The sequence below is a fragment of the Musca domestica genome, unplaced genomic scaffold (genome assembly GCF_030504385.1).
Source record: "Musca domestica strain aabys unplaced genomic scaffold, Musca_domestica.polishedcontigs.V.1.1 48, whole genome shotgun sequence".
NCBI classification, from domain to species: Eukaryota; Metazoa; Arthropoda; class Insecta; order Diptera; family Muscidae; genus Musca; species Musca domestica.
In genome coordinates this window covers 7,559,874-7,577,068 of record NW_026712340.1, presented here as the reverse complement: position 1 = coordinate 7,577,068, position 17,195 = coordinate 7,559,874, and the positions used below count along the sequence as shown (strand labels likewise).

Sequence of the window (17,195 nt, the reverse complement as noted above, 5' to 3'; positions counted from 1 at the left end):
AACGAAAAAAATATTCCTATCATAACTTTCTAAAGGGAATAAATCACTATTCGCCGCGTGTAGAAAAAATTGTTTTTCAAAAATTGATTTTTGGTGTTTAAATGAAATTTTGAGTTTTAAAAATTTCGTAAAAGAACGAAAGAGTGTTAGTTCAATGTTGGTTTATAATTTAACAAAGCCTCCCTAATTATTTTTTGTTTCTTTTTCAAAAAGCCAACCGATGCCTTAAGCCAGAAAAAAACTTCTTCCACGATTTCTCACCTTAGATTAAAAATAGTTCACCTACATTGAAAATGTTTTTTTAAGAATACAAAAATAAATTTTACGAGCGATGTTATTTTTTGAAATTTTTGGATACATTTACATTTTTTTAAATTTATATAACAATTTTCAATTCAATTTCAATTTCGATTTAAATGAAATTCCAAATATCAGGCTAAGTCTAAAGCTGGGAATACATAAAGCGCTTATTTGGCTGGCTTAAGTCATCGGCTGGCTTCTTCGGAAATGAACAAAGGAGCCTAGGGCCAAAATCGAACTAGGTCAACCTAAAACTCCTTTGTTCATTTACGAAGAAGCCAGCCGATGACTTAAGCCAGCCAAATATGCGCTTTATGTATTTCCAGCCTAAGGTCATCGGTTGGCCTCTTCGTAGAGGAATAAAGGAGTTTTAGGTTGACTTAGTTGGTTTGGGGCCTAGGCTTCTTTGTTAATTTCCGAAGAAGCAGGCCGATGACTTAAGTCAGCCAAATAAGCGCTTTATGTATTCCCACCTTAAGATCTGTTCTGCGATAATTTGATATATAAGTTTGCCTGGTACCTCTTTCCAAATGATCAATATTTATACAAATATCCTAAATCCTACCTGTAAGTGATAGAAATATCTGTGCATCTGTATTTTGTGCTTAACTTCTCATAATGGTATAAAATTCCGAAATTTCTTCCTACCGAAAACAACCCTTCTTGTTTGCTTTATTGAAATACCAATGTAAAATATATAAAAGTTTTAAATTGTAATCATCTAACTTTTTATTTTTCTTTTTTCATCGCAGGGAACTTTATGCAATAATTGAAAATCATAAATTTACAAAAGCTTCATATGGAAAATTGCAGGCAATGTGGCTGGAAGCCCATTACATTGAAGCGGAAAAATTACGTGGACGATCGCTGGGTAAGTAAAAATCAGAACAAAAGAAAAATCTTTTAAATTGCAATACAATTGAATTTTTAAAGAAGAAAAAAGTTGTAGAATAGCTCGAAGGCAAAAAGTAAGAAGTAAGCAAAGGCTATAGCCGTGCGGGGCCGACCATGTGGTACCCTACAACACTACAATATGTTGGAAGCCGCCTTATGTCCAAATCCATTTTGGAAGATTTCGTTGTTGACATAATGTCGTATGGACCTGCCCTGATGTTGCCCTTAGCTTTTATGACCGGAAGCATTTAGCCAATATTTACGCACTCCGCTGTGTTGTTTTTTTATTTTACAGCTTAATTTTATCCAATTGTAGTCCAAAATACTAGACTTCTTCACTTGTTTTCAATTGTGACCTGTAGAGCGACTGTAAAATTGGGAAAATTTTATTTTTTTGTCCATTTGAAGCCCTAAATGTACATCTTCAAACAATAGGCTTCTATTCTGACCCTTACCCTACCCCCATGCAAAATTTCGTGAGATTAAACGATAATTGCGATCTGTATATAATACCCACAACACACAGTGTTGCGGTGTGAAGAAAAACTTTAGAAAATGTACAATTCAAAATTGTAAGTCAAATTGAAAAAATCGCATGCGATAAAAACTATGACGACAATTTAACAAAACATATTCACTTTTTTATTGTCATATTTTTACGCGAATTCCTTAAATTTTATAATTTTCTAGCAAGAGACCATTATCAAAGCGGAATAACTAACATTAATTTCTTTAACATATATATTGTACCTATTTTCCTATATATTCGATATCTTGATTATCAGCATCACTGTAATGGTCAGAAGTGACCTTTTAATGTCTTTGAGATTTGGCCGGGTTAAAAAATATTCGCGGTTTAGTGGAAATTTTCGTATTTTTTCACATGAATGTTATGGTTTTTTTACCCGCTAAATATTGTACAATGACCGTCCAAATCGGTAGGCTTCTGCCAGAGCATCATCAGGAATTTTTAGTTTTTGGTCCACCTCCAAAACAATAGGCTTATATTGTTACCCTAACCCTACCTCCATTTTCAATTTCGTGAGGATCGGGCCATAATTGCGGACTGTAGCGGGATTAAAAATCACCATCGACAGACGGCGAGATAGGAAGATCCATATATAGTTTCCTATGTTGGGGAGCAATATTTCGAGGTGTTACATAATTTTTGGCCCAATCAAACTTATAATACCCCCAACACATAGTGCGTAAAATGTTGATTTTCAAACTTTCGGTAGGAAAATTTTGCTAAATATTTGCTGTAGTTGAGTTCTCAAAAATGTTTTTTTTAAATAACATCAATTAATAAAATTATTTAAAATTTAAAAAATAGTTTTTTTGGTTTTAAAAAAATTAGATGTGATTGCGGTTAATAAAGATATAAAATTTTACTCAAACTTTATTCAACAGATTTAAGGCATTTTGAAGGATGAAGCTCAAATATTTTCGATAGCGACAATGTGATTTTGTATTAAATATTTTATTCGGTTTTCACGTACGAATTTCTGTTCCCCGCATTGTTAAATTGTAGAATTCTTGTTTCTACAGCTACAACTTTTCTGAATGTAGTTAATGAAAATTCGCATTGGTGTTATTTTGGAACATTTCTAATTTATTGGGGGTTTTATTAATGGTTATATCATAGAAACAAATGGGAAATGTGTTTCACCAAGATCACAAATATTCTCGCGTAGTTTTTTCTTACGAATAATTATTTTAAAGACCTAAATTCTTTCAAAATTATTACTTTCGAAATAGAAACATATGGGATAAATTCCTTTATTAACCTTGTATACATTTTCTTTTTTGCATTAACATAAAATAAAAATGTACATTATGGGGGAAATCTTAAAGGAATATTTATTCGTTATCATCCTGTTTAAATTTAATATAAAAAATTCCATGAATACAGAATAAGGGTAAAGCAGGCCAAATTTAAATTCCTTTGCTAATTTCGTTTATTTGTTTTTGTTTTACATTTTAAATAATTAATTTCTTGATTTTTTTTTTGGTCTTATTTCTCGCTATAGGTCCCGTCGACAAATATCGCGTAAGGAAAAAATTTCCCTTACCACCGACCATCTGGGATGGTGAACAGAAAACACATTGTTTCAAGGAACGCACGAGAAGTCTCCTGCGTGAATGGTACCTACAGGATCCATATCCGAATCCAACGAAAAAACGCGAATTAGCCAAAGCGACGGGACTTAATCCCACTCAAGTGGGTAATTGGTTTAAAAATCGTCGTCAACGTGATAGAGCGGCGGCCGCTAAAAATAGGTAAGTGCCAATGAAAAGTAAATCGAATAATAATAACAATATAAATACAATATTTTCACAAAGGGAAAAATCAATTTTTGCAAGAAGAACGGGGATTTTTAATTACAAACAATTTCTATTTTTTAAGCTAACACTCTCAAATTGTATCTCTTGTTTTGGACGAGTTCTAAATTGTATATTGTATATGGTCTAAACTATATAACAAATATTTAGTCCTCTTGGCATTTTCCACAAATCAAATTGTCTATTGTACAATGAAATTATTAGAACATTTTCAGCGAATTGGGTAAAAGTTCTAAATTGTTCAAATATGTATGCTCTTAAACAAATATGTATGCTTTTTTATGGTACGTATTAAGTCTTCAAATTTCTTTTGCTCAGAGACCCACAATGAAATAGGGTCTAGAATAATTCTTACTCTGACACTTTCCCTAAAAAATGAAGTATAAAGAGAACTTTTTACGCGGACTGGTTATATTTTAAATTAACAGTAAAAAAGCAAAGACATCATTTGCAATTTTAGTACATAAATGTTGAAATGTAATTTTCATAAAAACTATTATGCCTAGATACATGGATTATCCGATATAAACAGTGAAATTTTGAATAGAATATTTCCTCTTTTGAACCTCCTAAAAGGAAATTTTATATTACTTTCAGGCTTCAACTCGAAAAAGTTCAAGGAAAATTTTTCTACCAAAATATTTTTTGTATAAATGCACGAATTCCGAGGAATCTTTATTCGAAAACTTCCAAAAGTGTGGAAGAGGGGGAACTTGCCATCCCTCTGTTAAGGCTAATTTGCGATGTAAACTTTCAAATTCAAAATACGATACAGGTGTCTTTTTTTTAGTTCTACTTTCAAAATTTGCTCGATATTCCCGTACCCAGAATCTCTCCAGAAATCTCCAAACGACTTTTTTCAAAAATGTTCACCAAGAAACATTTAAAAATCAAAAATCGATAAACGAATAGATTCAATGAATAATTTGGATTTTGTCGTAGGTAAAAGTCGAAAAGTATAAAAATGCATTTTAGCTCTTAAACGAGTATCTCTTGATACGGGCTATACGAACACGTGAACCTGTATAGGCAATTTTCTATAATGGAAGGTTATATCCATTACGAACTCCAAATACAAATTTGAAACAATTCTGGTAAAAAGTGTGACACAAATCAAAAATACCAAATATCGTGAGATACAATTATATTGGGTCTATAACAAAACTTGAGCATAGGTGTACAGTTTTCTGCAAGGACCTTTTCTTTTGGGAACACAAACTGCTAAAAATCTGCAACAAAGTCAAACGCCATACTTTTTACATTTTTTTTAAAATTTATTGAATGAAAGCAAAAAATGTCAGAAATAGCATAAAATTTTAGAATAAGTTTAGATTTGTTCGAATTGGTCACCTTTGGCACGAATTATGGTCTTCATGGACGGCCAATGAAACCGTCACACGCTGCTCGAATGTTGTTCTGCGGTATTTGAGGTGATCGACACCTTGGTATTTTTTAGTGCCACCATTGCTTTTGAAAATACTCCAGACGTATTGGTATCCGGAGGTTTTGGTGACCATTGTGCGGTGGAAATGAAGCGATGAACCTCATGCTGTAACCATTCTTAGGTGGCGCGTGCTGAGTGCGATGGTGCTGAGTCCTGTTTGAATGTCCAAGGTCTGCGGCCAAAATGTTTGCATACCCAAGGCTTTAATACACCCTCCAGAATATTTTCGCCCACGTCACCACTTTCACTGGAATAATTTTAACAGCTGTTGAATGAGTGGCTTAGAAATGACAGCAGTCTGAAGTTGGTTGCAGTTTTTTCATCTCACCCAGTGTATGGTCGCTATAACAAACATGGATATATATAACCCATTTTCAATGTCAAAGATTATACGGGCCTAAAGTGAATTTGAGTGAAAATTTGCCTATCTAATTCACTCCGTTCGGACTCTGATTTCCACAGTCGGACAGACAGACAGAGGGACATGACTAAAACGACTTAGAATCTTATGTTGATCAATAATATAATTTTGTAGGGTGATCAATCCTCCATGTATGATGGAATGTTTGTTATGAAATAACCCAAAAGTACATATTTAAGATTTTGGCAAAATCCGTTCATATTTGGATATAGCCACCATATATATCTTCAACCAAGTTCATGAGATAAATTTTTATATATAAAGCTGAACTCCGCATAGAATTAATCTCTAGAATTTGGTGAAGATCGATTCAGATGTAGCTGTAACTCGTGTATGCATGATGCTGCCGATTTGAGTTTTAAGCTACAGAAAGCCGTAATATGCTACCGATATCAATGATGTTGGTAGGAGACATCATATAAGCCATAGAAAAATCTCTGAAAATTTATCAGAAAATCTGTTCAGATTCATAATTCCATTTGATAGGGTATATAATCGGCCCCGCCAGACTTTGATCTTTTCCTTACAAGTGTTTTCTATTACAAAATGTTTTATATTACCTCTTCAGCTCGTCTAAGTTTTATACTTGTGTGTATTTTATTTTGATATATTACCTGATTAATAACGTTGGAATTTTCATGAAAATCTATAGCATTTCGCTCTGCTATTAATTAACTGCATACGTTATGGCCATTTAACCCACAACGTTGTGTGTTGCACGATTTGCGTTCATATGATCTCGAATTCCGAAAACAGCAACAACAACAACTGAAACAAGTGTTTCTCTTTATTGGGTCCCTAACTCTTCACCATTTCCCAAAACACAAACAAGCGCTACAATGTGAAACCGCAATAAAGTTTGTTAGGAATTGTGTGTGGTTTGTGGTTTTGAAAATGTGCTCTTGTTGTTGTTGATATTTCTCATTAAACCCAAACTGAGAACAAACAAAAAAAAAAACTCTATCATCATATTTTTTCACATGTGATATACTTATGATGGATGGATGGATGGCTGTTGGGATTGATGTTCGGCTGGCAAGCAGGCTGGTTGTTTGGGAGAATGTCTCACAGATGATAAAGCCGACAACGTTGGTGGTAGCGACAGCGGCAGTCGCAATGCGCTGTTGTTTCTTTTTTTTTTCTTCTTAATAACCAACACTCATTTCGAGTGGACACAAAAAAAAAACACAATTGTGGACGGATATTTTCCCCATCGACTAGAAAAGCCGGGTATTTATCCAACCTATACGGCGTTGTTATTGTAACCGGATATCATTAACTTGTAGGTAAACTGATACCTTAAGCCAAGTCATTACAACCTCTAAATCAAGTCAAAACGTTTTAAAACATTTGCATTTTGCCCCAACTGCCTGTGGAGGTCCCGTTCCGTTCCGTCCCTCTCTCTCACTCTCTGACTTGTGTTGAGATACACATTTCCAAGATCTAGTCTATCTATGCACTTCAATGTGTCAGCTCCCTGTTCCGCCTCTTACTTGTGCTGCCACCACCATGACACGTTTCGTCCGTCGTCGTCGTCGTCGTCATCGTTTCATTTCATTTCGTTCGATCGCCACCACATCTATCTCTACTTAAGTTTTTGAAATCGTACGACATGCCGCCTTGTCGCTGCTGTGATGTGGTGGCAAAGACCCCGTCCGTCCGTCGATCGGTTTGTCCGTCTGCTGTTGTTACTGAGATAACTTTTCAAGCTTTTCCGTTTCATTGATCTCAAGCCGCCGCCGCCGTTCACTCGCTCATTATTTATCAAGCCGTGTTGGGTAGGCATATCGACAACCACATCGTCATAGGTTCATTTGCAAAAGTTACTTACACTTACGCTCACTTCAATGAAGTTATCGCACTAGCCAGCCGCCAAGCTATGGATCGGCAATTATTTTTGTTTTTTTTTTCTTGCTTTTTTGCGAACTGTTCGGATTTACCATAAAAAGGGTTTACAATTACATTAAACATTATGCTGTATTTGCGGTCTATTAGATGCAAAATCTAGCCACATAACGCCGCACACACCGCTAGTAGCCACATTAAATAAAAATGACCGCTTCAATTTTTGTTGAGGTTCTTTAAACTGGCCGGTCGAGATTGTCAGGTCATAGACGGCAAAAGATGGGGATGGGGGAGAAAGGTTTACTTGGAATAAAAGGTAGAATAATTTGCTGTATTTATTAAGAAGAAAATAAAATTCGACTACATAATTCTAAATCTTATCTAAATGCCACGAATTCGTAAATATTAAAAACACATTTTAGGGTTAAAGTCGTATTTCATGTGAGCTTATGCAAAATTCAGCACCTCGTTTTAGAAGGAAGAAGAACCAAAATTTACTATTTTTCATGGTTCATATTATGTATACAAATTTCCTTTGCTCGGACACCAAAATGAAATTTGATCTAGAATCCTTCAGATTTTGGTTTAGAATGGAAACATGTTAAAATAAAAAAAACCTAATTTTTAACTTAAAATATTTATATTTCAATTGTAGTTTAACCTATTAATCCGAGATAAATCGTTTATTCTGACATATATAGTGAAATTATATGTAGAGTATTTTTCTTTCAATTCTTCCTGCATAAAAAAAATAAATTGGTAAGAAAATTTTTAAAATATTTTGACTTACTACGATGCCATTTTTACCAAAAATTTGTATTGTTATTCGTATTAATAACCAGTAAAGAAAGTCCTAAAGTCGGGCGGGGCCGATTTTATGATACCCTACACCACTTTGCTAATTTAGTAGAGGTGCGCATAACAATTAAAAGTTTTTATGGGAGAATTCAATCATACACGCTATGATAATTATAATTTAAAGTTCAAAGGACTAAATATGCCGAAGCATTTTTATCTTTTAAATTCGGACTTGTATTGCCCATTTGGTGCGAAATTAATTTGAAATCGGATAAAAATATATATAAGAACTATATTCAAATCTGAACCGATCTCGATAAAATTTTGCAAAGATATTTCTGAGCTGTATTTGATATATTTCTTGAATATCGTTGTTACGGAGTGCATATTACGGCTGTGGGTTATTTGTTACCCAATAAATCGGATGAACAATATATATGGGAGCTATAACTATATCTGAACCGATCTTCACCAAATTTGGCATACTACCTTCTAGACTAAATTCGGTCGTTTGTGCCAAATTTCATCGCATTTGGACAAATATTAGACGTTTGGTGCACAATAAATGGTAAATCGGACGAAGTTATATATGGGGGCTATATCCAAATCTGAACCGATCTCGATAAAATTTAGCAAAAGTATTTCTGAGCTGCATTTGATATATTTCCCCAAATATTGTTGTTACAGAGTGCATATTACGGCTGCGGAGGACAAAAATAACAAATCGGATGAACAATATATATGGGAGCTATAGCTATATCTGAACCGATTTCGATAAAATTTGGCATACTTATTTTCAGGTTGTATGTGCAAAATTCCATAATATTCGGGCTGATATTACACGTTTGGTGCACAATAAAAGGCAAATCGGACGAAGATATATATGGGAGCTATATCTACATTTTTACCGATTATCTCCAATTTCAATAGGGTTCGTCCTTGGGCCAAACAAATGTTGTTTGCAAAATTTCATCTCAATCGGATAATAAATGCGACCTGCATTTTGTTCACAAGAATACATGGACAGACGGACGGACTGACATGCATAAATCAACTCAGAAAGTGATTCTATGCAGATCATCAAAAGGAACTATGGGTCTATCTCGTTTCCTTTTGCCTGTTACAAACAAATGCACAAAGACATAATACCCTGACCACCTTGTGGTGTAGGGTATAAAAAGTAGTGAAATAAATTAGTGACTGATCTAGAATCAATGCCTAGACGAAACGACAGAAGCTAGAATTTTTGGATTGTGAGCATGTGATAAGGCTTTATTGGAAATTTGTAATAGAAGGGAACGAAAAGTAATAAAATGTACTAAAAATCGGATACTTTGTATTGCACAAACGGAATAATGTAGACTTCTGAAATTTGGAATGAAAGTCACTGAGGGAGAACATGATAGATGTGCCAAAGAGTTTTTGGAAATTCGAACTTAAAGGTTACGAAAAATTCTAGAATAGTAATAAATTTCTAAAATGGTACTGGTAATGGTGTGGACGGATAGAGTCAAAAACTAAAAAGAAGTTTGGTATACGAATCAAGGTTGGCAAGTAAGTTTGAAATATGGAGGTTGTATTAAAAATGTGTACTATGTGTGCGAACTGTACTAAAGTTTACAGTTTGGCTTAGGGTGATCGGAAGAAGCTGGAAATTGGCATTGGGGTCCCTGTTGGTGGTAGGTTTGTGACTTGTACTTTTCGTGTAAGCGGTAGAAGTGCACGAAAAGTACTAAATAGTATCATATTTGGTATTGGGTTAACTGATAGAGCTTGAAATCTGAAAACTGATATTAGGGCGGCTGTTCATGTGTAGCCTGGACACATGGAGATGGTTTCGGAAATGTGAATTATAATTGTACGAAAGGTGTTGAATTCTAAAATTTGACATTTACACTACTGATAACATCTATGTTTAGGATTTGGCGGTAGTTTGGAAATGCTCATTTATACAAAAAATACTAAATTGAACTAAATTTAGTATTGGGTATAAGGATAGGGCTGGAATCCCCAAATTTGATATTGAAGTCTCTGTTGGTATTAAGATATGTATTTTACGAAAAATACTAAATGTTACAATATTGGGTATTGGGCGAAGAAATGGAGCTAGAATCCTGAAATTTGTCACTTTTTGTGTCTGTGGTTGAGAGAAGGAGCTGATTTTGGATTAGCGTACAATAATTCTACTAAATTTGGCTATGAGGGAAATTACAGAGCTGAAACTGTGAAATGTGATATTGTCACTGTTAGTTTTAGTGTTTACATATGGAGATGTAGAAATAGTTTTGGACAGAAAAATTTGATTGGGCCCATTGTGCAATGATTTTATTAAAATCCCCCTCGACAAACTTCAAAATGAAATAATCTTAAATAATATATTAAACCTCGAAAGTTTGAAAATTTGGTTAGTTTTGATTAAAAAATGTCAAACTGAAAAAATTGTACATTTGACTTACACTTAGGGTAAAAATGTTATCTTAATCCGAAAGTTTCAAAAAAATGGAAGAGGGTGGTACTTGTCGTCTCTAATTAGCGATGCAAATTTACAGCACAACTTTCAAAATTAACTTTATTTGGTCGCACAGAAAATTATTTTAAAATATTCAATTTCTGTGGAATACATATTTACATCACTTTTGCGGGATATATTATATGTGGAAAAACATTTTAATCTCTTAAAAACTTGATTTTCTCTGAAAGCAGAAAAAAAGGAAAAAATTAAAAAAATAAAACATTTTCAAAAGCAATTTTGAAGTAGTTTTATTTCTGTATTTTTTATACCAATTTTGAAGTAATAATTAATCAATCAGTTCAATACTTTCAAAATTAACTTTATTTGGTCGCACAGAAAATTATTTTAAAATATTCAATTTCTGTGGAATACATATTTACATCACTTTTGCGGGATATATAATATGTGGAAAAACATTTTAATCTTTTAAAAACTTGATTTTTTTCTGAAATAAAAAAAGAAAAAAATTGAAAAAATAAAACATTTTCAAATGCAATTTTGAAGTAGTTTTATTTATTTATTATTTATTATTTTATACCAATTTTGAAGTAATAATTAATCAATCAATTCGGACTGTAGGAGAAAAGTTATAAAAACGCATAGAATTCTGAAAATACATGAAATTTTTATTTGAATTGATACTACGGCCCATATAATTTTGACTGCGATTGTGCTTCAAATTGGTCATTCGCTTAATACAATTTTGGTATACTCTTTCCAACATTTCGTCTGGTATCTCAAGTATTTATGCTTCAATGTTCTCTTCAAATACGTCAATTGAAGCAGACTCGCTTGTAAAGACATGAGCTTTACTAATGCCTTACAAAAAATAGTCTAAATGCCTTAAAATCCATCTAGGCGGCCAACGTTAAAAAAATGTTCATTGAAATCGCCTCTTGCTTTTTAGCAAAAAAGTTGGATATCATCTCACTGTAGAGCTCACCATTCGTAGTTACGTTACGATTTGCAACATTTTTGAAGAAGAGGATCCCATAAGCCCATAAACCGCGCTAAACTGAATGCATTCTGAATGCATTTGTAACTTTTGCAATACTTCTGGCTGATCTCTATTCCAAAATCGAACCAAAAATGAGCTTCGTCGCTCGATGAACTTTATTAACAGAGCACGCATTTTAATAATAAAATTCTATGGTTTCCAAGCATTGTGAGACGATTTTTGGTTAAATTATAGAACAAACTGAATATGTTTGACAGTGAAACTAAATGCAAAACATTCTTCAGATTTTGAACCAGTGTTGCCAAAAAGACAATACATGATATATGATTGCATCACGATATCGAGATAGGGACATAAAAAATCATATTTGTGCCATTACCTTTTTTATTAAACGAGCGATGTATATTGCATATTACAAATGTACAGTTAGGGTTTCAAGTTATCTGTTTTTGTTTTTTTCAATTTCATCTAAAACAATAGCTTTTACTTGTTATTCCGTTCGCTAGCAACTATCAACAAAAACCCTATTCATTTTTCCAAAGATGATCATGATGAGGCATTTAAGTGTCCGAATGACATGGCAAAATAAGTTTTTGCGCAAGTATCTCTTGGTATCGTTTGCTACTTTTTGCAAACTGTTACCAGACAGTAACCGTGACGATGGGGATGCGTTGTTGTCTGCTGCCACCTTTTTAAAATGCGCACATGCGCAATTATATTAAGCAATACGGCAATCCAAGCCGGGCGAAGTCAACCGAAAACGGGGCAGCCAGTAAACCATTGGCTTTGGTGTTGGAGTGGCATGAAGTGGTCGTGTATGTGAACCATCATCATGATCATCATACAACTATTTACTACTTGATGCTATAATACATTCATCTTGGGATAAACTTAAGTCACAAAAAAAAAAAAAAATACGTTTCATCAACAGCCGGGAAAAAATGCAGGGAACAGCTGAAAAACATTTAACATTTCACAACCAGTTCAATTTAATGTCTGAGGTGAAATAGTGTTTATTGAGTTAAGAAACATACGTTATTTTTTCGTTGCTGTTCTCCAACTTCCATCCCCAATGGACGAGGGCTCATTCATGAGTCTTCTCATAGTCGTTCCTGTCTGATGGTAACTTTGCCATTAAAACTGGTTACAATATGAAATTCAGAAGCTTTTTGTTGTAGGCTATATTCCCGTGTATGGCCGATCTTTTGTAATGGTTTCATCAGGTTTCTTTGGCTGCTGCTGTTGCTGAATGGTGGTAAAGGAGGATCATTAGTCGAATAATGATTGTGATTATAGTTTTAATGGTGGCAGCGGCGGCAGTGTGGCCCAATCCAACAATGCATTCACTCACTCACCAGCTAGCCAGAGAAGCCATTAACACCAAATAAAACAGATTGGATAGCCGGCGAACCAACCACGACAGAGCATTGCTTTTAAGTCTTTTATATTTACTATGTTCGAACGGAATGTATCATGGGATAGCCAGTGAGCTCCATGATTTTTGCCTTATCATCCCATTATTAAACTTTTTTCTTATCTTCCTTTTCCATAATATTGGTCAGCGTTTTTTTTTTTCATTCTAAAATCACAGTGGAGAGAGATACCCCAATAATATTCTGGAGTGTGCATCCATGGGTGATTATTCGGCACTCACTAACTCTTTCCAATTTTTTTTATTGATTTTTTCATTGATTTTGATAGGTGGGATTTTTTTTCCTTTTCTTATGTCAGGGTATTCCATAATATCTCCGGAAAAAAGCCAAAGCCAAAAACACTTGAAATTCGTTAACAACCTGGCTACTACTTACCAGCTATTGTAACTCCCAATATTTATGCATTGTATTTCTTTTTTTTTTCGAGTAGTCTGAAATTATACATAATTTTGAAGTGCACATCTTTGATGAAGAATGCATTTTATTTTTCTCACGGATATAGGCAACAAATGCCTCTCGAATGCATGCATGTACATAAATATTGATGATGGATGATGTCTAACAAATTAAAAAAAAGAAAACCACTTGAGATTTTCATTGATCTCATGTGAAATAAAACAAAGCAATTATCAATTGTCTTTCTAATTGGAAGCCAACCAACCTGTGTTGGGCTACCGAAAAAAATTTGGCTATGAAAATAGCTGTGGGAAATACATTAAAATTCAGTTTGAAGTTAATTTAAATATTCAATGCATGTGAGAATAAAATCTAAGTGTTTCATATGTTTTAATGTGGACAAGGGGAATATATTTGGTTCTACAATGTTTCTCAATTTAAGAAAAACAATTTTCTACCGAAGAAAATATTTAATCTCTAAGGAGAGATTTTTTCTTTAGAAAGAATGCTTCGCACTCTGTGGACGGATTTCTTATGTTCGGAATTCTATTTTTTCCCTAGTTTAAGAAGATTATATTTATATTCTCATAAAATCAATCAAATCCTCAATATTTATGTTGAAAACGATTATTCCTGGCAAAATATCTCAGTTTTTGAGGACAGATCTTTATTCCCTACAACACTATGTGTTGGGGGTAAGTTTGATTGCACCAAAAAGTTTGTAACACCTCGAAATATTTGTCCAAGACATAGAAGATCTAGTTATGTGGGTCCGTCCGTCCATCTGTCAAATTATAATCATACTATTATTACCCGATTCTCACGAAATTTTGCATAGGGTGGGGTTGATCAAAATTGAAGCCTAATAGACCAATCGACTCGAAATCTTGTATGATTCAAGAGCATAGGGCTGGGTAGAAGCCTATCAATTTGGATGGTCACCAAATAATATTTAGCCGGTGAAATACACCATAACGTTTATATAATAATTACGAAAGTTTACATTAAACCGATCGATCGTAATGGGATAGGGTTAGGATCAGAATAGAAGACTGTTGTTTTTGGAGATGATCGCAAAATAGTTAGGTGTTGAAATGAACCAAAAATCCTACAGACAACAATTAAAGAATATTCGACACGGAATTTTGTATGACGTTAGAGATTTGGATGAAAAAATGCAATAATGATATAATCTTTTTCATTACATCGAAAATTACAATGATTTTTTTAAGTCCAAAAATATATATCCCATGTATAATGGTATTACATATTCGGCCCCGCACTACTATAGCCTTTGCTTACTTGTTATCTATGTGAAAAACTATTGAGTCTAAGTTTAGGTACTCTCGGCTGTATTGTCTATTATGTTTAGCATCTAAGTAGAAGAGACATGGAGAAAATATATAATGAGAGCTATATCGATCCAAATTCTGGAGTGCATTGCGAAATCATTTCAAGGGGAGCAACTAGTAAATAAATTAACTTATCCTTGTATAATATACAAACCAGTAAAGAATGGTCAAAAGACAGGCCCGACTTTATGACACCCTACACCGCGAAGCATAGTTAGTAGAGCTACCCGTAACAAATAGCCGTAGGGAATTTTTGCAACCGAAAGGAACTAATATATGGTATATCCCATTCTGAAGCAATTTCCACTAAATTGGACGGATGCAGTTGTCTTTTTATCTGAGCCGATTTTCCCCAAAATCTCCCTTATTTAAGCTGATATTACACTTTCGGTGCACAGAAAACGTGAAATCGGATGAAGATGGAAGCTATATCCAAATCTGAGCCGATCTCGATAAAAATTTGGCAGCGATATTTGTATGCTGCCTCTGATAGCTTGCACCAAATTCCATTGGTTTGGAGTGGATTTTACGGGTGTGAGAGACTTAAAAACAAAATCGGATGAAATATATGTACCTAAAGCGGCATCCATCCGATTTTCAATATATATGATACACATCCTTTCAGGCTGAATTTGGTCGTATGTGCCGAAATCTATTTAATTTGGGATGGTATTACCCATTTAGGCACACAAAAAACTTGAAATCGAATAACGATGTACATAGTACCGATCTCTATAAAATTTGAAACAGGTATTTTTGATCTCTATCTAGTATATGGTACCAAATATCATTCTTGTGAAGTACGTAGTTCGAATGTGAGGGACTTAAACACCAAATCGGGTGAAACCTATATATGGGAGCTATAATTATATCTGAACCGATATCCACCAAATTTGATGTATTGAATGCTGAAATGTATCCTATTTGGACATCTATTACACATGTGGCGCACAATCGGCCGAAGATATATGGGAGCTATATCTAAATTTGGGGCGATTATCATTAATTTCAATAGGGTTTGTTCTTTGTTGAAACAAATGATGTATGGAAATTTTCATATCAATCGGACAATAAATGCGACCTGCATTTTGTTCACAAAGATATACGGAAATACGGATGGACGGACATCCATAAATCGCCTCAGAAAGTGATTGTACGAAGGCCCACACATGTCTTTCTCGTTTCCTTCTCCATGCAAAAAGACACAATACTCTTACCTCAGTGTGGTTTATGGTAAAAAAATAGTATTTCGAAAGTGCAAGAAAACTAAATTTTATTTAAATTTACTTTACCCGACAAAATCTTTTTTAAGAATAGTATTGCTTATGGTCAAATACGGTGTTTCGCAAATAATGGCTACAAAACCCGACTCTTAAATTGATGCGAAATCTTCTTTGACAATATATTCTAAGAACAGGTAAAATAACAGTTAATTTCGGCCTAGTCAAGTTTTTAATATCCTCCATAATTTGGAAGGAATTTTCAAAATTAAGAAAAAATTCGATAAAATATAATACGAAATATACGAAGACATGGACTTGAATAGGTAATTTTTTGTCATAGGATGTAGTGCTCTTTACGAACTTCAAATACCCAATTTGATATAATTGCAAGGAACCATGTTGCTAAAATCATAAAAATACCGAATACAGGGAGATACGTTTATATATGGGGCTATACCAAGACGTGGACTTGCACAAGCAATTTGATGTCTTAGGCGGCGGTAGTACTCATTACGAATTTGAAACATAAAACATCAAAATGCAGAATCTCTCCCAGTACAGTTATATGGAGGCTATACCAAAACGTGAATCTATGTGTTCAATTTTCAATACGAAAAATTCTGCAGACCTAAACTCATGTTATACGAAATAATTCAAATATTTTCTTCGAACTTTGCAATATTACTATGAACACTAGATCTTGTGTGAAAATATGAAGGACCATTCTTTCTGGTTCCTTCTCTAGGGAATACATAAATATAGGAATGATACCATATTTCATAAATATTATGTAAAACCTTTGATCACTCATCCACTCCAAATATCTCTATACAGCTATTTAAATTTAAAATAGCAACAACGAAATTCACAAATGCTTGACTTGTTTCCTTTTTACAATTTCCAATGTCATCCTCTTAAAAAATGTTTCAATTTGAATTTCCCCCTTTGTCTCTATCATTGAGTTATGGTCTTATTTGATTTAAATGTTTCAATTTCTTCTCTTTGATATCTTGCCAAGAAAATTGCCAAAATACTTAACTACTCATCACAAGGGTGGGGAGAAACGGAGGACGACAAAAATTGATATAAACAAATTTTGACAAATAGCTAAAGTAAATATTTATATAAAAGCCTAGAAATGCTGAAATTCAACCCTGGCAAGTCTGGCGACAAAAAAAAAAACGTTGAACCTAATGAACTTGAATTGAATTGTGTGTGTGCAAAGCAACTAAAATCGTCTTCGAAAACCAAGAATGTAAAAGGCCAAAGAATTTAA

General features: G+C 33.8%; 1 protein-coding gene across 1 annotated transcript in view; it reads left to right on the top strand.

The window, feature by feature from the left end:
* The window catches only part of LOC101894338 (protein Optix), a 44,787-nt gene that overhangs the window by 11,187 nt on the left and 16,405 nt on the right, over positions 1 to 17,195 (top strand). Inside the window, exons 2-3 of the mRNA XM_005185917.4 lie at positions 1,053 to 1,171; positions 3,225 to 3,474. Of these exons, the coding sequence (XP_005185974.1) occupies positions 1,053 to 1,171; positions 3,225 to 3,474 (369 nt within the window). The remainder of the gene's footprint in view (positions 1 to 1,052; positions 1,172 to 3,224; positions 3,475 to 17,195) is intronic.